At 43.5% G+C, this 22,007-nt stretch overlaps 1 protein-coding gene across 6 annotated transcripts; it reads left to right on the top strand.

Moving 5' to 3' along the window:
- The first annotated feature begins 415 nt into the window (after positions 1-415).
- On the top strand, positions 416-20,175 carry LOC115198270 (thyroid receptor-interacting protein 6). 6 transcript variants are annotated; one of them, XM_029760134.1, is made up of 11 exons: positions 416-750; positions 2,403-2,563; positions 2,803-3,010; positions 3,318-3,457; positions 15,499-15,612; positions 15,821-16,339; positions 16,522-16,615; positions 16,772-16,941; positions 17,124-17,302; positions 17,995-18,115; positions 18,263-20,175. In XM_029760134.1, the coding sequence occupies exons 3-11, from the start codon at positions 2,812-2,814 to the stop codon at positions 18,377-18,379; spliced, it is 1,653 nt and encodes a 550-aa protein (XP_029615994.1). In that variant the 5' UTR covers positions 416-750; positions 2,403-2,563; positions 2,803-2,811; the 3' UTR covers positions 18,380-20,175. The 6 variants fall into 6 exon arrangements, with proteins under 6 accessions (XP_029615994.1, XP_029615993.1, XP_029615991.1 ...); XM_029760133.1 differs by having other exon boundaries at positions 2,403-2,567; XM_029760131.1 differs by lacking the exon at positions 2,403-2,563.
- The last annotated feature ends 1,832 nt before the right edge of the window (positions 20,176-22,007 follow it).

The following is a 22,007-nucleotide window of genomic DNA, read 5'->3' as shown; positions in this document are numbered from 1 at the left end:
ACCCCATCCTCCTACTTCAGGAATGTGCTCATGGTCCACCATTTTTGTATTTACATTTTTTATGAATAATAAATCAACACAATCATGGTTCACCACGAAGTTCGACCACTAGGCTGACGCACGTCACACATTTGAAAGGCTATGATGACGTAGCCAGCTGAAGGCCTGTGATAAAAGCAGGATCAATGAGAAAGTAGGTTACTAGACGAAAAAAAGAAGTAGCTAACTTTAAAGAGCTACTTTTATTGTACACCGAATAACTCAACGTTTAATTTCGCGTGCTTGTGTTCAACAAGTGTAGGCTATCCTTCATGTGGAGCCCAAACAAGTAAACAAACATATCATTACGGTAATTGTTTTAATGTCCATGCATTCTCGCATGTAGACGTCAGTGCAACTGACCAATTTGAAATCCCTAGCTAGGCGACATTGACGTTGCAGCAACCGAAATTGGTTTAAAACTGAAAAAGTGAATCATTTTCTAGACATAAATAGGTTAGCCTACACATGGTCTTTGCCTCAGCGTAATTTGACATAGCAATAGTTTCTACATTTGATCCATGGTCTTTGCCTCAGCGTAATTTGACAAAGCAATAGTTTCTGCATTTGATCGTGTATAAAGTTGCGGTGCAAGTAGGCTATAAGATTTAACATTGCTTGTACGTGATCTAGCCTCATATTCACTGAAATATGTTTCGTTTGTAAATGAGTATGAAGACGAGGAGACCGAATGCTTTGGGATTTTATGAGGTAGGACATCTTAATTCCAGCCTATTCGTCGTAGCCTCCAATACCTACGTCCCAATGGCAGTAGTCGTGTTATTGTTTTAATTGCCTACATTTTGGTAGGCTGGAATTGCAACAATGTATCAACTCTAGCTCTCCAATTCAATTTACGTTTGACAGTTCGCTGAAATCAAAAGTGCGGTTATCACGATTAGGCAACTGATATCAATTTGGTTAGTGGTCTTGTGATCCACCGTAAGACTAAAACAAATTGCTTTAAATCACAGAATGATAACGCCGCCGTGATACATTTTCCGGCCCAGGAATCCTCGGATTTGAGTGTGGGCTCAGCCGGATTTAGGTTTAAATCAGATCGGTGGGAGGAAGGACAGTTACTCCGTAACATATGACTCCAGTCATTAACTTGTAGTTATCATAATGCGAACTACGTTAGATACATTTTATAGTTTATAAATATGAGGCGTAAGGTAGATTATCACCATAGGGGCTGTCATGGTCAAAGTTTGGAGAAGAATGTCTTGTATCCTAATAAGATTGTAGGCCTAATGACAGTCCCATCCTTACAGCTGTACCCTACCAGTCAGTGGTTTTGTTTTTTCCACTGCCTTGTGTAATGTGTATATTGTTATGAACCAGGTCCAGGTGCCTAAGCAGAGGCATCATTACACAACATTTCCTTGTTTTTGTTGCTACAACTTAGTTTGGGATCATTTAGAGTTGAGTGTAAACATCAGAGACAATAACTATTGTAGTGGATACAGACCCATGGGTAATAGTGGGACAAGCCATAAGTCTAACACCTGTGGGATTTGTGTGCGTTTCTGAGTGTGCATGTGTTGGCGCACTCTGGAACAGAGTGGTATACTACATAGCTGGATCAATGAGTTACCCAGCTACCTTTGATAAACAACCAGAAATTACTATAGATTTCTGCTTCATTAAAAAAAGTTAAATGGACCCCTCAGGTGCAAATTTTGGCTTTTGCCCTAGCACTACACAGCTGATTCAAATAACCGACTCATCAAGCTTTGATTATTTGAATCAGCTGTGTATTGCTAGGGCAAAAAGAAAAACGTACAACCATGAATCAGGACACGTGCATTTCAAGTTTCTTTCCAAAGAATGCAGTCTTTTCTGAATATTTAGGCAAGTTAGCTGGCTAACTCATTGATCCTGCTTTGTAGTATACCCCCCTGGTGTCTCTGTTGGCTGGAATTCCCTTATGGTTGGGAATGGCACTATCCAACTTTATAAGTCACATGTGCCGAATACAACAAGTGTAGACATTAAGAAAATATTCACCAAATAAACTAAAGTAAAAGGTAATAAAAAGTAACACAATAACCAGGACTGAGTCAGTGTGGGAGGGTACAGGTTAGTTGAGGTAATCTGTAGATGTAGGTAGGGGTGAAGTGACTATGCATAGATAATAAACAGCGAGTAGCAGCGGTGTACAAAACCAATAGAGAGGGGGGGGGGGGGGGGGTCAATGTAATTGTCCGGTGGCCATTTGATTAATTGTTCAGCAGTCTTATGGCTTGGGGGTGGAAGCTGTAAAGGAGCCTCTTTCGGTCCTAGACTTCACGCTCTGGTACCGCTTGCTGGAGCCTCTGACAATTTTATGTTTTTTTCCTCTGACACTGCCTATTATATAGGTCCTGGATGGCAGGAAGCTTGGCCACAGTGATGTACTGGGCCGTATGCACTACCCTGTGTAGCGCCTTAGGGTCCGATGCCGAGCAGTTGCCATACCAGGCGGTGATGCAACGTGTCAGGATCTTCTTGCTTCTCAACTATAAGCCTATTGTTAAACCACGTATGTGAGTTGACATAGGAAATCCAGGTTGAAGTATCTCTGGGTTTACAGTGCTTACCTGTGACATAAATATGCAAACAGAAAGTATGTTGGTGTGGCAGTTTAAAAAAATCTAATTGCCAAAATTGGACAGTGCACCTGTTTTCTTTTTATTATAAGAACCTTATTAATACCGACATGTAAGTGTTTTGGTATAGTTTTAAATTGTAACAGTTTAATCACGACAACCTTTCTTTCAGAACCCTGACATGTCTGGTCCTACCTGGCCGCCTACGAAGACTCCGGGTAGCCCAGAGAGACCCGTCCCCCAGATGTCCCAATCTGGACCAGCCGTGAACAGACAGCCGCCCAAGAAGGTTTCTTTGGACCCCTGGCCCAAATATGTGGTTTATGACCAGAACGGAGGGGGAGGAATGGCCACTAGGTACATGGCATCTGGACCCACAGGTAAGAACATGGTGGTGGGCCTTACATTACACTGGGCTTGTCTTGTGTGAAACCTTGCTATAATGAACTTGTGATTGACTATTGTGAAAATCAGAAGTCTGTTATTCTGTAGCTCAAGCCTTGGAGTAGAGCGTTGGACCTGACACACTATTGAGTACACCAACACCTTTGGTGATTAGTTCTTGATGTAAATAAACATCTTGATGTAAATAAATGTTTGTCATGTGGTTAATGTTAAGTGTGTACCCTGTCATTAGTAAGTCTTGTTTGTAAATGTAAAGTGCACTGTTTTGTATGTGTTCTACAGCTGGGCCCATGCAGCAGCACCACCAAGAGGACCCAAGGTTTTACCCTAAATCTAATGACCTCTACTACCACCAACCACCTCCCCACTGTCTCAAAGAAGACCAGTCCTTGAACCCTCATATGGACCGATTCCAGCTGATGGTAGGTTGTAATTGCTTCTGTAGCCTGGAATTCCCACTGACTATTGGTCCACTTCTCCATGGTGTTTAGTGTAGTTTCTAGGCAAAGATTTGTTGTAATGTAATTTTGTATTGAAGCCAGAAATTGCTCATTAATATCCAATATTCAAATAAAAATGTATTGGGACAAAGGACAAACACATTTGCACATTTCTACATTTGGTCTACCTATCTATCTCCTTCTGTTACATTTTATAAATGTACCCATCTTTATTATGTGATCCTGCTCAATTTTCTAAAGCACCGGGGACATCCTGAGAAGCCGATTGGACACCACTCCAACATCGATGCAGAGATTAACTCGCTCACCTGCATGCTGGCTGATCTGGACAGCCATCCACAAAACAGCGCACAGGTAGGCTACCTGACTGACTACATGGGACTGAGGAATGCTTTAAAAGTGTGTGTGTGTGTGTGTGTGTATGTATATATATATATATATTATATATTAGTCCCTTTCCATTCTTTCGCAGCTGTACAACAACGTGCCTTACAACAAACACATCTCAGGGGACTGCTACAAACCCTCAGCCCAGCCAGGAGAACCTTCTCAGAGCAGGTCGTCCATGGGATTCCCCCCTTACCCCCAACCCCAGTCCCAGGACCCTCCTGCACCCTCATACCCCAGCGATCCCCACCAGGGTCTCCAGTACTTCCCCCAGCCAGACTACATCGACACCCAGGTCTCCAAACGCTACCCCCAGCCTGTCCCTGCCTCCTACACTACCGCCTCCACCCCTACTGGCTCAAGGTTCAGTGTCCAGGTCAAAACAGCCCAGCCTGTCACCTACTCCCAGACTGGTAGGCAAGCCGAGCAGGCTTACACCCCTCCCCCACAACGCCAGCATGCGTTGTGGCCCCCGTCCCAGAATCAGACTGGTCCCCAGAGCTGGTACCCTCCCCACCCCGCTTCCCAAGCCCAGGAGCTGCACTCTGAGAGGGGTTACAAGGCGAGTGCCGCAGGGTCTGGAGGGAGAGCTACCCAGTGCCCCACATCCAATAGAGGCCCAGAGACTCACCAATCAGGGTCAGGCTCGGCACCAAGCTCCGCCTATCAGCCCAGCAAGGTGAGTGTCTGTGGAGTTAAAACATCTACTACTGTTTGTGGTGCCTTTTTTATTTTATTTTTAAGGTAAACTATGGTCCTTTTTGAATACGTATCTTCAGTCTCTTGGTTTCACTGATCTAAATGGGAAAGTAAAATCTCTGTTGATCTTTATGGAAAAAGTTCATATTTGTCCAGCAGGGGACAGCAGCTCCGAGGCCAGAGGAGGAGTTGGACCAGCTGACCAAGAAGTTGGTGTATGACATGAGTCATCCCCCTACAGAGGAATACTTTGGTACGTTCCGCTTTCTTTCTAATAAAATGGATGTCCTTTCTGTTGACTGGACTGTTATTTACATCTTAATTTCCCCCTGGGTGACACAGTTCCTTTCAATGCCACAATATGTCCCTCCCATTTGCCTCATCTCTTCTACCCTTTCCCTCCATACTACCAGGTTGCTGTGCTCGTTGCGGTGACAACGTCCTTGGCGACGGCAGCGGCTGTATCGCCATGGAGCAGGTGTTCCACGTGGAGTGTACCAGATCTACTGCATAGACGACTTCCACAGGTCAGCAACACAGAACACACTTACTCGGCGCCAGATACTGACTGTATTTTTATTTTTTTACCCCCAATTTCTTGATATCCGATTGGTAGTTAGTCTTGTCCCATCTCTGCAACTCCTGTACGAACTCGGGAGAGGTGAAGGTTGAGAGCCATGCGTCCTCCAAAACACGACCCCGCCAAGACTCCCTGCTTCTTGACACACTGCTCGCGGAACCCGGAAGCCATCCGCACCAATGTGTCGGAAGAAACACCGTAGAACTGGCAACCGTGTCAGCGTGCATGCTCCCAGCCTGCTGCAGGAGTCGCTAGAGCGAGATGGGACAAGGACATCCTGGCCAGCCAAACCCTCCCCTAACCCGGACGACGCTGGACCAATTGTGCGCCATCATATGGGTCTTGAACCCGGGTCTGTAGTGTCGCCTCAAGCAGTGCCTTAGACCGCTGCGCCACTCAGGAGGCCACTGACTGTAAATTAGGCATGTAATCAAATAGAGCACTAGCACAACAATCAGATATAATCATCTGTCCAATAGACCCATGTCTAAAGCTTAAACTCAAAGTGTAATTCGGAGATTAATTAATTAATCAATGGGTGACTTGATCAATTAAACTTTGAATTACACTTTGAGTTTAAGTTTTAGACATGAGTCTATTGGACAGAATATTATATCTGATTTGTTAGTTTTCTGCCTCCTGTCCCACACAGGAAGTTTGCCCCTCGCTGCTCAGTGTGTGGCCAGGCCATCATGCCCGAGCCGGGCCAGGAGGAGACGGTCAGGATAGTGGCGCTGGACCGCAGCTTCCATGTCAACTGCTATGTGTGTGAGGTGAGTAGTCACTGTGTGTGTGTTAGTTATTCATCTCATTCTAGTTGAGTGATGTTTACAGTTTGGCAGGCCATCAAGTCAAATGTTCACAGCCCAATCAGTTGAACCCAATCCAGTGTTCCTGGATTGACCCTGTGTGATTTCTGTCCCCTCCAGGAGTGTTACCCCCTGTTACCCCTTGGACGGTCACATCCTGTGTAAGGGCTGCAGTGCCCGGCGCATCAAGGACCTCTCTGCTAAAATCTCCACTGACTGCTAACTGACCAGGGGAAGTCACATCTTACCTTTAACCCCCTCAACCCTTCCATTACTTTAACCTGCTCTGCGGTAGAAGTTGCCGTAAGGAACAGATCTGGAATCAGTTCTACCCCTCTGACTCATAATCTTAACCACAAGGGGGAAATGTTAACCTGACTTGAGATCAGTCTTGAAGGGCAACTTCATACCCCTTCACTTTCATCCTCTCATAGCCTTTCTTTATTCTTTAGATGCCCAAAGCTGAGGAATCAGTAGTAGTAGGCTTACTATTGAACCTCAATCTGACCGTCTTCAATATGAAGTCATTATTTAATTTCACTTGACCAGGTTTATTTGTACAGGTTCAAGACAGGGTATTGAAACATGGATTGACAGTAAGTTCAACCCCTATCCCCTTTCCTTATCCTCTGCTTTACACTATCACCTATCCTCTATATTCTCTACCCCTACTCCCTTTCCACTACACCCTATCCCCTACCCCTCAGTCTCATACCAGTACTGTATAGAGCCCCTGACCTGCAGGCAGCAGGGGCTGCACTACCCTAAACCCTTGACTGTACCACTGCTCATCTCACACACTATCCTGCATGTTGCACACTATAGCTGTGTTTGAGTACTCATACTAACCATACTATTTGTCACATGAATTGTGTATATAGTATGCTTATTGGTCATAGTATGGATATAGTTAGTATGCCAAATGTTCCTGGATGTCTTACTAAATACTAAATGGTATATTGCACCAAAATAAGAAGTATACACGCAGAGGACATGGTTCCCGTACTTTAAGGCCCATAATGCAATTCATGAAATGGGCGTGGCTTCACATCGTTTTCAGATTTGAAGAAAATGGCAGAAAATATGCAGCCGAAGTACAGTGAGAGCGGATACAAATTCATTGCTATAACTAATTATGACAAATGTTGATCAATGTAATTACTTTTTAAATAGTTACCTTACACCTTATGTTGGCCGCCAATTTGTTAGATACGCTGGCCCACATAGCACATGGGTGTCAGGTAGCCTAGAGGTTAGTGTTGGGCTAGTAAACGAAAGGTTGCTGGATCGAATCCCCGAGCTGACAATGTAAAAATCTGTCTTTCTGCCCCTGAACAAGGCAGTTAACCCACTGTTCCCCTGTAGGCCGTCATTGTAAATAAGATTTTTCTTATTTACATTTTTTTATTAATGACAATTACAACAATACTGAATGAACACTTATTTTAACTTAATATAATACATCAATAAAATCTATTTAGCCTCAAATAAATAATGAAACATGTTCAAAAACAAAGTGTTGAAGAAAGTAAAAGTGCAATATGTGCCATGTAAGAAAGCTAACGTTTAAGTGCCTTGCTCAGAACATGAGAACGTATGAAAGCTGGTGGTTCCTTTTAACATGAGTCTTCAATATTCCCAGGTAAGAAGTTTTAGGTTGTAGTTGTTATAGGACTATTTCTCTCTATACGATTTGTATTTCATATACCTTTGACTATTGGATGTTCTTATATGCACTTTAGTATTGCCAGTGTAACAGTATAGCTTCCGTCCCTCTCCTCGCTCCTACCTGGGCTCGAACCAGGAACACATCGACAACAGCCACCCTCGAAGCAGCGTTACCCATGCAGAGCAAGGGGAACAACTACTCCAAGTCTCAGAGCGAGTGACGTTTGAAACGGTGTTAGCGCGCACCCGCTAACTAGCTAGCCATTTAACATCGGTTACACCAGCCTAATCTTGGGAGTTGATAGGCTTGAAGTCATAAACAGCGCAATGCTTGAAGCATTGCGAAGAGCTGCTGGCAAAATGCACGAAAGTGCTGTTTGAATGAATGCTTACGAGCCTGCTGATGCCTATTACCGCTCAGTCAGACTGCTCTATCAAATCATAGACTTAATTATAATATAATAAACACACAGAAATACGAGCCTTATGTCATTAATATGGTCGAATATGGAAACTATCATCTCGTAAACAATTTTTTTTTTTTTCTTTCAGTGAAACACAGAACCGTTCCTTATTTTATCTAACGGGTGGCATCCATAAGTCTAAATATTCCTGTTACATTGCACAACCTTCAATGTTATGTCATAATTACGTAAAAGTCTGGCAAATTAGTTCGCAACGAGCCAGGCGGCCCAAACTGTTGCATATACCCTGACTCTGTGTGCAATGAACGCAAGAGAAGTGACACTATTTCACCTGGTTAATATTGCCTGCTAACCTGGATTTCTTTTAGCTAAATATGCAGGTTTAAAAATATATATTTGTGTATTCATTTTAAGATAGACATTGATGTTTATGCTTAGGTACACGTTGGAGCAATGACAGTCCTTTTTCGCGAATGCGCACCGCATCGATTATATGCAACGCTGGACAGGCTAGATAAACTAGTAATATTGTCAACCATGTGTAGTTAACTAGTGATTATGATTGATTGATTGTTTTTTATAAGATAAGTTTAATGCTAGCTAGCAACTTACCTTGGCTTCTTACTGCATTCGCGTAACAGGCAGGCTCCTCGTGGAGTGCAACGTAAAGCAGGTGGTTAGAGCGTTGGACTAGTTAACCATAAGGTTGCATCCCCAAGCTGACAAGGTAAAAATCTGTCGTTCTGCCCCTGAACAAGGCAGTTAACCCACCGTTCCTAGGCCATCATTGAAAATAAGAATGTGTTCTTAACTGACATGCCTAGTTACATAAAGGTGTAAAAAAATAAAAAAATAAAAAAGGCAAATCGGCGTCCAAAAATACCAATTACCGATTGTTATGAAAACTTGAAATCAGCCCTAATTAATCGGCCATTCCGATTAATCGGTCGACCTCTAGTCAGAACGCTGAAATAAACCCTACTCCTTGGCCCGAGCATCCAGTGTGCGCTCCAAGAGCGCGATGCTCTGAATTTACGAGCGCAGTCTGCCACTCCAGATTGAGTTTAAGAACACACCCGAAGTCGTAAAATGTCTAACTAGAAATGTATTATAACTAGCTAGTAAGAGGTTGCAACATTCACAACTTCCGGTAGACAGGCGAAGAGCTAGTACCCTCAACTGTAAGGATTCGTTTCGTTTACAGTATACTGAAATTAACTAATCGTTTGTACATACTCATTAAGTATGTACTATACAGTATGTTAGTGTGGGTATTTCGAACACAGATCATGTCTCACACACACGATCCTGCATGTGGGACATGGAAGGAGCTCTATGGAAAATAATGATTGATATATATTGACGATGTGGAGGATAAGTAGGAACATTAGGTGATATTGAGGAAGAATAGGATAATGACGAGGAATACAAAGTTTTCCTGGCTGTGGGGTAACTGACCAGTCCAGATAATGGAACATATATTTTGTATGCCACTAAAGTCAATAACCGTGCTGAGCTGCCTCATAAACAAAGTTCACATATGCAAGGTATTTCTGTGACTGAGTTTATATTGCAGGTGGTTTTGGTTGTGGAGTGAATGTGTTTGGAGACCTTTCATTGGAGAGCAAGTGGGTGTAGTCAGTGTGTTGTGCAGTGAATAAGAATAGAATTTTTAGAAAGTAGACGGAAAGAAAGATTGGTTAGAGAACAAGATCAGTAAAGTCAATGCTTTGCTCTCATTGGATGTTAATACAATATATATATTTTTTTTAAATGCAACCTTTTTTTTAACTAGGCAAGGCAGTAAAGAACAAATTCTTATTTACAATGACGGCCTACCCCAGCTGAACCGGACGACGCTGGGCCAGTTGTGCGCCGCCCTATAGGACTCCCAATCACGGCTGGATGTGATACAGCCTGGAATCAAACCAGGGACTGTAGTGACGCCTCATGCAGTGCCTTAGACCGCTGCGCCACTCGGGAGCCCTTATGCACTGTAGCCTGTCATATAATGGTATCTGGCACCACATGTCAGAACATAACATCAATATTGTATTCCACAGGACAGCGTTTTGTATAATGATAATTGGTACTGCATTTCAGAGAATGTTACTTGTATACCAGTCCAAACCCACTCTTTTAAAATGTGAATATGCTTTTCAGATGTTTTTCCTTTTTAACATTTGGGTTGATTTGATACATTACAATGAAGATGAATAAGGTGCAATGAAGTATGCTTGCCATTGTCTTAAACCTCTCAATTTTCGCCTAAAATGACATACCCAAATCTAACTGCCTGTAGCAAGGATATGCATGTTCTTGATACAATTTCAAAGTAAACACTTTGAAGTTGGTGGAATTGTGAAATTAATGTAGGAGAATATAACACATTAGATCTGGTAAAAGATAATACAAAGAAAAAAACATGCGATTCTTTAAATATTTTTTTGTTCCATCTTTGAAATGCAAGAGAAACCCAAAAAGTATTTTTCCAGTTTAGGCAAAATGTATATTTGGGCCACGAGATGGCAGCAATGTATGGGCAAAGTTTTAGACTGATCCAATGAACCATTGCATTTCTGTATTTAAAAAAAAAAATCACATCTGCCCATATGTGCCTATTTGGTTTATTGATACATTTTCAAGTTCATAACTATGCACTCTCAAACAATAGCATGATATTCTTTCACTGTAATAGCTACTGTAAATTGGACAGTGCAGTTAGATTAACAAGAATTGAAGCTTTCTGACCATATCAGATTTGTCTATGTCCTGGGAAATGTTCTTGTTAATCGGTGGGGGGGGGGGGGGGGGTCACCGATCCCGTAGAGGTTAATGAGAAACTGGGATCTTTATGTTTGCCACTTGGGCTGAGAACATCCTCTTGTGTTCATTATGGGTTTTTGTTTAAGCTTAGCTTTGATTTGTGTTGCTAATCCCTTCCCTCATAGCACTATCGGCCATGTTTAAGTAACTCTGCGACATTGGAATTATTCACACATTGTGTTGATGTAATTTGTCCTTAAGATTCTCCGTCCCGCTGTCTTCATTTTGTTTTGTAATGTAAAAACTGGTAGTATGATTTCACGGTTTTGAAGCTTCTCTTCCAACTACAGGACCCTTAAAATACCAATTGTTTCCTTTGTCCAGAATCATGTTTTGTTTCAGTATTTGATTCTTCTCAGAGTATAGGTCAATGAGCACAATGATATGAAGGTCTCTGTGTTGAGCCCTGTGAGTTGCATTTTCCACTTTATATTTATTTCAACTCATGTTGTACTGCTATTGTCACTAAGTTGATGTTTATCTGTGATATTGAGGTTAAGGGTCATCACTGTTTTCACTGTGTGTAATTGTTTTATGTTCCACAGCATCGTACAGATAAGTGCAGAATAATCTTATTTGTCCATGAGCGGAATAGACTGAGCAGGTGTTTGTACAATTTGACTCGAGTTTGAAGTAGGTATGTGTGAATGATTATCTTTCTTCTCTCATGCCAATTGTAGTATATGATCAATTCAATAAACCATACTTTTTTCCCAGCAAACTACGCCATTGAAGTCAGAAGTTTACATACACTTAGGTTGAAGTTATTAAAACTAGTTTTTCAAACACTCCACAAGTTTCTTGTTAGCAAACTATAGTTTTTGGAAGTCGGTTAGGACATGTACTTTGTGCATGACACAAGTCATTTTTCCAACAATTGTTTACAGACAGATTATTTCACTTATAATTCACTGTATCACGATTCCAGTGGGTCAGAAGTTTACAAACACTAAGTTGACTGCCTTCAAACAGCTTGGAAAATTCCAGAAAATTATGTCATGGCTTCAGAAGCTTCTGATAGGCTAATTGACATTATTTCAGCCAATTGGAGATGTACCTGTGGATGTATTTGAAGGCCTACCTTCAAACTCAGTGCCTCTGCTTGACATCATGGGAAAATCAAAAGAAATCAGCCAAGACCTCAGAAAAACAATTGTAGACTTCCACAAGTCTGGTTCATCCTTGGGAGCAATTTCCAAAAGCCTGAAGGTACCACATTCATCTGTACAAACAATACTACGCAAGTATAAACACCATGGGACCACGCAGCCGTCATACTGTCCTCTGGTCTGATGAAACAAATTTAGAACTGTTTGGCCATAATGACCATCGTTATGTTTGGATAAAAAGGGGGAGGCTTGCAAGCCGAAGAACACCATCCCAACCGTGAAGCACGGGGGTGGCAGCATCATGTTGTGGGGGTGTTTGGCTGCAGGAAGGACTGGTGCACTTCACAAAATAGATGGCATGATGAGGAAGGAAAATTATGTGGAAATATTGAAGCAACATCTCAAGACATCAGTCAGGAAGTTAAAGCTTGGTCGCAAATGGGTCTTCCAAATGGACAATGACCCCAAGCATACTTCCAAAGTTGTGGCAAAATGGCTTAAGGACAACAAAGTCAAGGTATTGGAGTGGCCATCACAAAGCCCTGACCTCAATCCCGTAGAAAATGTGTGGGCAGAACTGAAAAAGCGTGTGCAAACAAGGAGGCTTACAAACCTGACTCAGTTACACCAGCTCTGTCAGGAGGAATGAGCCGAAATTCACCCAACTTATTGTGGGAAGCTTGTGGAAGTCTACCCGAAACGTTTGACCCAAGTTAAACAATTTAAAGGCAATGCTACCAAATACTAATTGAGTGTACTGTATGTTAACTTATGACCCACTGGGAATGTGATGAAAGAGATAAAAGATGAAATAAATCATTCTCTGTACTATTATTCTGCACGTTTCACATTCTTAAAATAACGTGGTGATCCTAACTGACCTAAGACTTGGATTTTTACTTGGATTAAATGTCAGGAATTGTGAAAAACTCAATTTAAATGTATTTGGCCAAGGTGTATGTAAACGTCCGACTTCAACTGTATGTCTTTTGGAGGAGGCACTCGGGGTAAAATGATACCTGTCTAGTACAGACTGCTGTACTAGACCCCAACCTTAAAACTATTCAGTATTATTACACATGACAACCTATGAGAAAGCGACATACTTAGAACATTACAATAAGTTTATTTGATTTTTGACGTCAATCATACACCAACATTCCAGACCTTAATCAATGCAAAAACATAAGTAGGTACCATTTTACAGTACATGTGTGACATTGTAAGAAATAGGTCTTTAAGTGATCCAACAGGAAGAAGAGGGGCTGCTTGGTGATGGTGAGGAGGTGCGCTTACATGATGTGAAGGTCTTCCAAAAGAAGTTCCGGCGTCCTGCCTTGCGTTCCCTTTGGGAGAGGGGTAGCTGGCGCACCACCTCCGACATCACCCCGAGTGCCTCCTCCAGGTCCGGTAGTACCTCGTTCTCCCCCGCTGGTGGTCATCAGGTCCAACATCTTCAGCAGGAGGATGCGGGAGGGGTCCTTTCGGGAATGAATGGAGGAGAAAACAATAGATTAAAATATAACTACAGAAACAGAGCTACCTGACAGGTACCATGGATATTTGAACTTCTTTGTTAACATGAGGGTTTTCATGGGACCACTTCTTCTGTCAGTTATTCAAGGACAAAATTATCAGAAGCTTCATCAAATCATTTAGCAAGTAGAAGTTATGGCCAGTTAATCTGACCAGTCCCCTTGAAATTGTATAACTTTTGAGCTGACAATATATCAGAAAATCTTCCAAGAATGAATAAAAACACTATGCACATTAGCCCTGTTTATACCTGCTTCTAATATGTGTCCTTTTTTGTTGTGGGACAAGCCATAGATCTCGCACCTGTGGGATTGTGCGCTTGTTTTGTTTTTTGAGTGTGTGTGAACTATGTGGAACATAGTGGTATGCTACATAGCTGTATCAATGAGTTAGCCAGCCAAATGTAATGAACATCCAGAAATAACTATTGATTTTCTGGTTCATTAAGGAAGTTAAACTTTGATTCGTTTTTTCAGTTGTTGAGTCAATTAGACCAGGGTTTCCCAAACTCGTCATGCCCCCTCCCCCCCAGCCCTCCCCCTCCAGGTGCATGTTTTGGCTTTTGCCCTAGCACTACACAGCTGATTCAAATAACTAACTCATCAAGCTTTGTTAATTTGAATCAGCTGTGTATTGCTAGAGCAATAAGAAAAACGTGCACCCAGGGCATCCCTGAATCAGGCCACGCGCATTTTAAGTTTCTTTCCAAAGAATACAGTTCTTTCTGAATAATTATTCAAGTTAGCTGGCTAACTCATTGATCCTGCTTTGTGGTATAACCCTCTTGTGTCTTTGTCTGCTGGAATTCCCTTATGGTTGGTAATGGTGCTCTCTTGCTGCTTCTCAACTATAAGACTATTGTTAATCTGCGTTGACACAGGAAATCCAGGTTGAAGCATCATTGGGCTTACCTGTGACCAAAAATAGGACAGTGTACCTGTTTTATTTTTTTGTATGAGAAACTTATTAATACCAACATACTTTAAAGCTATAACAAAACACTTGCATAACAGTTTAATCACGACAACCTTTTTTTTTCAGAACCCTGACATGTCTGGTCCTACCTGGCTGCCTCCGAAGCCTCCGGGTAGCCCAGAGAGACCCGTCCCCCAGATGTCCGACTCTGGATCAGCCGTGAACAGACAGCCGCCCAAGAAGGTCTCCTCGGACACCCGGCCCAAGTATGTGGTCCATGACCAGATCACAGGAGGGGGAGGAATGGCCACTAGGTACATGGCTACCGGACCCACAGGTACGAACATGGTGGTGGGCCGTACGTTACACTGGGCTTGTCTTGTGTGAAACCTTGCTATTACGAGGACTTGTGATGGACTATTGTGAAACTCAGAAGTCAGTTCTGTAGCTCAAGCCTTGGAGTAGAGCGTTGAACCTGACACACTATTGAGTACATCAACACCTTTGGTAATTAGCAATTGATGTAAATAAACATCTTGATGTAAATGTTTGTCATGTGGTTAATGTTAAGTGTGTACCCCGTGATTAGTAAGTCTTGTATGTAAAGTGCACTGTTTTGTATGTGTTCTACAGCTGGGCCCATGCAGCACCACCAAGAGGACCCAAGGTTTCACCCTAAATCTAATGACCTCTACTACCAACCACCTCCCCACTGTCTCAAAGAAGACCAGTCCTTGAACCCTCATATGGACCGATTCCAGCTGATGGTAGGTTGTAATTGCTTCTGTAGCCTGGAATTCCCACTGACTATTGGTCCACTTTTCCATGGTTTTTAGTGTAGTTTCTAGGCAAAGATTTGTAGTAATGTAATTTTTTTTTATGAAGACAGAAATTGCTCAATGTCCAATTTTCATATAAAAATGTATTGGTTTAAAGGACACACTTGCACATTCCTACTTTTTTTTTATACCTATCCATCTCCTTCTGTTGTGACATTTTATAAAGGCACCTTTCTTTATTATGTGATCCTGCTCAATTTTTTTTAAAGCACCTTGCACCTCCTGAGAAGCTGACTGGAAAACACTCCAACAATGATGGAGCGATTGACTCGCTCACCTGCACGCTGGCTGATCTGGACAGCTATTCACAAAACTGCACACAGGTAGGCTACCTGACTGACTACATGGGACTGAGGAATAAAGGATTTCTTAGACTTAATACAGAAACCTATGACTTTGTTTACACTTTCAGACAGATATGAACACAGTATCACTGGTCCCTCTGAATATTTAGGCCTCAGTTGTTAGTTACATTGTAAGTAATGGATATAGAAATGTATATATTTATGGTCCCTTTCCATTCTTTTGCAGCTGTATGACAACGTGCCTTACAACAAACCCTCAGCCCAGCCAGGAGCCCCATCTCAGGGAGAGCCGTCTATGGGTTTCCCACCTCTGTCCACGGACCATCCTACACCCCCAAACCCTAGTGATCCCCACCAGGGTCTCCAGTACTTCCCCGAGCCAGACGACGCCCAGGTCTCCAAACCCTACCCCCAGCCTGTCCCTGCCTCCTACACTACCGCCTCCACCCCTACTGGCCCGAGGTTCAGTGTCCAGGTCAAAACAGCTCAGCCTGTCACCTACTCCCAGACTGGTAGGCAAGCTGAGCAGGGTTGCTCCCCTCCCCCACAATGCCAGCACACGTTGCGGACCCTGCCCCAGAATCTCGCTTCCCAAGCTCAGGAGCTGGACTCTGAGGGGAGCTACAAGGGGAGTGCTGCCGGGTCTGGAGTGAGGGCCTCCCACAGTCCCAGTCCCAAAAGAGGCCCAGAGACTCACCAATCAGGGTCAGGCTTGGCACCAAGCTCTACCTATCAGCCCAGCAAGGTGAGTGTCTGGAGTTAAAACATCTACTACTGTTTGTGGTGCCTCTTTATTTTAAGGTAAACTATGGTCCTTTTTTAATATTACTATCTCCAGTCTCTTGGTTTCACTGATCTAAATGGGAAAGTGAAATCTAAAAGTAGATTTTAATTTTTTTCCTGGGAAATGTTCATCTATTTGTCCAGCAGGGGACAGCAGCTCCGAGACAAGAGGAGTTGGACGGGCTCATAAAGAAGTTTGTGTATGACTTGAATAATCCCCCTACAGAGGAATACTTTGGTACGTTCCACTTTCTAATAAAATTGTATGTCCTTTGTAAATAACAGTCCAGTCAACACATCTTAATTACCCATTGGGCGACACAGTTAATTTAAATTCCACAATATGTCCCTCCCATTTCTCATCTCTTCCTCCCCTTTCCCTCCATACTACCAGGTCGCTGTGCTCGTTGCGGTGACAATGTCCTTGGCGACGGCAGTGGCTGTATCGCCATGGAGCAGGTGTTCCACGTGGAGTGTTTCACTTGCGTCACCTGCCACACCCCTTTCCGGGGGCAACCGTTCTATGACCTGGACAAGCAGAGCTACTGCAAGAGCTGTTACATTGTGAGTGGCTGTCACTGACTGTCCTCTTTCTGTATTGAGAAGGCTCTTCGCCCTCTTTTTGTTCTACATTTCTTTTTAGCAGTTGTCTCTCAATTCATCAGTTGCTCTCTTTCTCCATAATTATTGGATTCTCTCACACTATTCTGTTTGAGCCTGTGCTGCCCCTCTTCCTCCCCCCTCAGAGTATCCTAGAGCGCTGCTTCATGTGCTCCAAGCCCATCCTGGACCGTATCCTGCGGGCCATGGGCAATGCCTACCACCCGCGCTGCTTCAACTGCGTGGTGTGTGGCTGCTGCCTGGACGGCGTTCCCTTCACCGTGGACACCACCTCCCAGATTCACTGCCTAGACGACTTCCACAGGTCAGCAACACGGCTAGGACACACTTACTCGGCGCCAAATACTGACTGTACTTATATTATTTTTTTTACCCAATTTCATGATATCCAATTGGTAGTTTTGTCCCATCGAGAGCCGTGCGTCCTCAATCACAACCCCGCCAAGCCGCACTGCTTCTTGACACACTGCTCGCGGAAGCAAGCCTCACCAATGTGTCGGAGGAAACACCGTAGAACTGGCAAGGGTGTCGGCGTGTATGCTCCCGGCCTGCTACAGGAGTCGCTAGAGCGCAATGGGATAAGGATATCTCGGCTAGCCAAACCCTCCCTTAAACCGAATGACACTGGGCCAATTGTGTGCCGCCTCACGAATCTCGAACCCGGGTTTGTAGTGACATCTCAAGCAGTGCTTTAGACCGCTGTGCTACTTGGGAGGCCACTGACTGTACTTTAGGCATGTAATGAACTGGAACACTAGCACAACAATCAGATCTAATAGTCTGTCCAATAGACTCATGTCTAAAACTTGAACTCAAAGCGTAATTTAAAGTTTTAATTGATCAAGTCTCCCATTGTAATTCAGAGATTACTTGATCAATTACGCTTTGAGTTCAAGTTTGAGACGTGAGTCTATCGGATGGATTACTATATCTGATTGATAGTTTTCCACCCTCTGAGCTCTTAATGTTAGCGTTGGTGCTTCCTGTCCCACACAGGAAGTTTGCCCCTCGCTGCTCAGTGTGTGGCCAGGTCATAATCCCCGAGCCGGGCCAGGAGGAGACGGTCAGTATAGTGGCGCTGGGCCGCAACTTTCACGTGAAGTGCTATGTGTGTGAGGTGAGTGGTCACTGTGTGTGATAGTAAAACAGGTCACTCAAGTTGAATAATGTTTACAGTTTGGCAGGCCATGTTATGTTCACAGCCCAATCTGTTGAACCTAATCCAGTGTTCCTGGATTGACCCTGTGATTTCTGTCCCCTCCAGGAGTGTGGTCTGCTCCTGTCGCCTGAGGGGCAACGCTGTTACCCCCTGGACGGTCACATTCTGTGTAAGGGCTGCAGCGCCCGGCGCATCCAGGACTTCTCCGTCAATCTCCACTGACTGCTAACCAACCAGGGAAAATCACCTCTTACCTATGACCTGTCAACCCTTCCATTACTTTCACCTGCTCTGGGGTAAAAGTTGCCCTAGGGAACAAATCTGGGATCACTTCTACCCCTCTCTAATGCACAACCTTAACCACAAGGGGGAAATGTTAACCTGACTTGAGATCAGTCTTGAAGGGCAACTTCATCCCCCTTCACTTTCATCCTCTCATAGCCTTTCTTTATTCTTTAGATGCCCAAAGCTGAGGAATCAGTAGTAGTAGGCTTACTATTGAACCTCAACCTGACAGTCTTCAATATGAAGTCATTCTTTAATATCACTTGACCAGGATTGTTGGTACAGGTTCAAGACAGGGTATTGAAACATGTATGGACAATAGTTCAACCCATATTCCTTATCTTCTGCTTTACGCTATCCTCTACCCCTACTCCCTTTCCACTATGCTTTCCACCCAACCTCCTTCCCCTCAGTCCCATAGCAGTACTGTATAGAGCCCCTGACTTGCAGGCAGCAGGGGCTGCACCACTGCTTGTCTCAACCACACTATCCTGCGTGTTGCATACTTTCACACACACTATCCTGCCTGACACAGGTGGGACATGGAAGGAGCTCTATGGAAAATGATTGATAGATATTGACAATGTGGAGGATAAGTAGGAAAATGAGGGGATCTTGAGGCGTATAATGAGGAATACAAAGTCTTCCTGGCTGTGGGGTAACTGACCAGTCCAGATAATGGAACATATATTTTTGTATACCACTAAAGTCAATAACAGTGCTGAACTGCCTCATAAGCAAAGTTCACATATGCAAGGTATTTCTGTGACTGTTTATATTGCAGGTGGTTTTGGTTGTGGAGTGAATGTGTTTGGAGACCTTTCATTGGAGAGCAAGTGGGTGTAGTCAGTGTTGTGCAGTGAATAAGAATATAATTTTTAGAAAGTAGAAGGAAGGAAAGATCGGTTAGAGAACAAGATCAGTAAAGTCAATGCTTTGCTCTCATTGATGTTAATACAGTATGTAGGCTGTCTTATAATATCTTGCACCACATGTCAGAACATAACATCAATATTGTATTCCACAGGACAGTGATTTGTATAATAATTATTGCATTTCAGAGAATGTTACTTGTATACCAGTCCAAACCCCCTCTTTTAAAATGTGAAGGTGCTTTTTAGATATTTTTCCTTTTCATCATTTGGGTTGATTTGCTACTTTACAATGAAAATCAATAAGGCACAATGAATTATGTTTGCTTTTGTCTTACTGAGAAACCGGTTTCTCTATGCTGGCCACATGGGCTCAGAACATCCTCTTGTGTTCATTATGGATTTATGTTTAAGTTTAGCCTTAGAGTTTGATTTGTGCTTTTAATTTACTTGGTTTACTTTGTCCAGAATCATGTTTTGTTTCAGTATTTGATTCTTCTCAGAGTATCGTTCAATGAGCACAATGATATGAAGGTCCCTGTGAGCCCTGTGAGTTGAATTTTCCACTTTATTTATTTCAACTCCTGTTGTACTGCTTGCTATTGTCACTAAAACGGTGTTTATCTGTGATATTGAGGTTAAGGGTCATCACTGTGTTCACTGTAATTGTTTTGTCTTCCACAACATCCTATTGAAAAGTACTGCAGCATAATTGTATTTGTCCATGCCGGGGAATAGACCGCGCAGGTGGTTTGCACAGTTTGATTTGAGTTTGAAGTGTGTGTGATTAGCTATTTTTCTTCCATAATGCCAATTGTAGAATGTGATCAATACAATAAACCATCCTTTTTTTTCAGCAAACTACACCGTGTATTTCTTTTGCTAGAATGCTGTACCTATTCAGTATCATTACACAGGACCACCTGTCCCAAACTTACCAGACAAGCTAAATTACTTCTATGCTTGCTTCGAGGCAAGTAACACTGAAGCATGCGTGAGAGCACCAGCAGTTCCGCACAATTTGATTTGACAATTGTGATCACGATCACCGTAGCTGATGTGAGAAACTTTCAAACAGGTCAACATTCACAAGGCTGCAGGGTCAGACGGCTTACCAGGACGTGTACTCCGAGCATGCACTGACCAACTGGCAAGTGTCTTCATTGACCTTTTCAACCGTTCTTTGTCTGTGTGTAAAACCATGCTTCAAGCAGACCACCATATACCCTTTGCCCAAGAAAACTAAGGTAACCTGTCAATGACTACTGACCGTAGCACTTAAATTTGTAGGCATGAAATTCTTTGAAAGGCTGGTCATGGCTCACATCAACACCATTATCCCAGACACCCTAGACCCACTCCTAATTTGCATACCGCACCAACAGATCCACAGATGCAATCCCTATTGCACTCCACACTGCCCTTTCCCACCAGAACAAAAGGAACACCTATGTGAGAATGCTGCTCATTGACTACAGCTCAGCAATCAACACCATAGAGCCCTCAAAGCTCAACACCAAGATAAGGACCCTGGGACTAAACACCTCCCTCTGCAACTGGATCCTGAACTTCCTGACGGGTTGCCCCCAGGTGGTAAAGGTAGGGAACAACACATACGCCATGCTGATCCTCAACACTGGGGGCTCTCAGGTGTGCGTGCTTAGTCCTGTCCTGTACTCCTTGTTCACTCATGACTGCATGGCCAGGCACGACTCCAAAACCAAGTTTGCTGATGACAGTGGTAGTCCTGATCACCGACAATGATGAGACGGCCTATAGGGAGGAGGTCAGAGACCTAGTTGTGTGATGCCAGGACAACCTCTCGCTCAATGTGATCAAGACAAAGGAGATTATTGTGGACTACAGGAAAAGGACTGAGCACACACCCATTCTCATCGACAGGCTTTAGTGGAACAGATTGAGAGCTTCAAGTTCCTTGGTGTCCACATCACCAACGACTTGTCATTGTCCAAACACACAGTTGTAAAGAGGGCACGACAAAGCCTATTCCCCCTCAAGTGACTGAAAAAATTTGGCATCGGTCCTCAGATCCTCAAAAGGTTCTACAGCTGCACCATCAAGAGTATCCTGACTGATTGCATCACTGCCTGTACTTCCGGCGCCGACAGAGATGGCTGCCTCGCTTCGTATTCCTAGGAAACTTTGCAGTATTTAGTTTTTTTTGTTATTTCTTACATTGTTACCCCAGGAAATATTAGGTTTTATTACACAGTCGGGAGGAACTATTGGATATAAGACCAACGTCAACTCACCAACATTACGACTAGGAATACGACTTTCCCGAAGCAGATCCTCTGTTTGGTCCACCATCCAGGACAATGGATCGGATTACAGCCGGCGACCCAAAACAAAGGCGCCGCAGAAGGGGCAGATGGAGCAGTCTTCTGGTCAGGCTCCATAATCTGGCACATCGCGCACCGCTCCCGAGAAAACTACTCGCAAATGTCCAGTCTCTTGACAAGGTAGATGAAATCCGAGCAAGGGTTGCCTTCCAGAGAGACATCAGAGATTGTAACGTTCTGTGTTTCACGGAAACATGGCTCACTCGTGATACGTCATCAGAGTCAGTACAGCCACCCGGCTTCATCGTGCCGACAGAAACAAACATCTCTCTGGTAAGAAGAAGGGCGGGGGTGTATGCCTTATGATTAACGAGACGTGGTGTGATCATA

The sequence above is a fragment of the Salmo trutta genome, chromosome 8 (assembly GCF_901001165.1).
Source record: "Salmo trutta chromosome 8, fSalTru1.1, whole genome shotgun sequence".
NCBI classification, from domain to species: domain Eukaryota; kingdom Metazoa; phylum Chordata; class Actinopteri; order Salmoniformes; family Salmonidae; genus Salmo; species Salmo trutta.
This window is presented reverse-complemented; position numbering and strand designations above follow the sequence as displayed.

Excerpts from the sequence above, each read along its gene's own strand:
- LOC115198270 (XM_029760129.1), top strand. The coding sequence starts at position 14,490 with ATGAGAAACTTATTAATACCAACATACTTTAAAGCTATAACAAAACAC. Across the intron at positions 15,218-15,498 it reads TGGACCGATTCCAGCTGATG|CACCTTGCACCTCCTGAGAA; the intron begins GTAGGTTGTAAT and ends TTTTTTTTAAAG. Across the intron at positions 17,303-17,994 it reads TGCCTAGACGACTTCCACAG|GAAGTTTGCCCCTCGCTGCT; the intron begins GTCAGCAACACG and ends TGTCCCACACAG.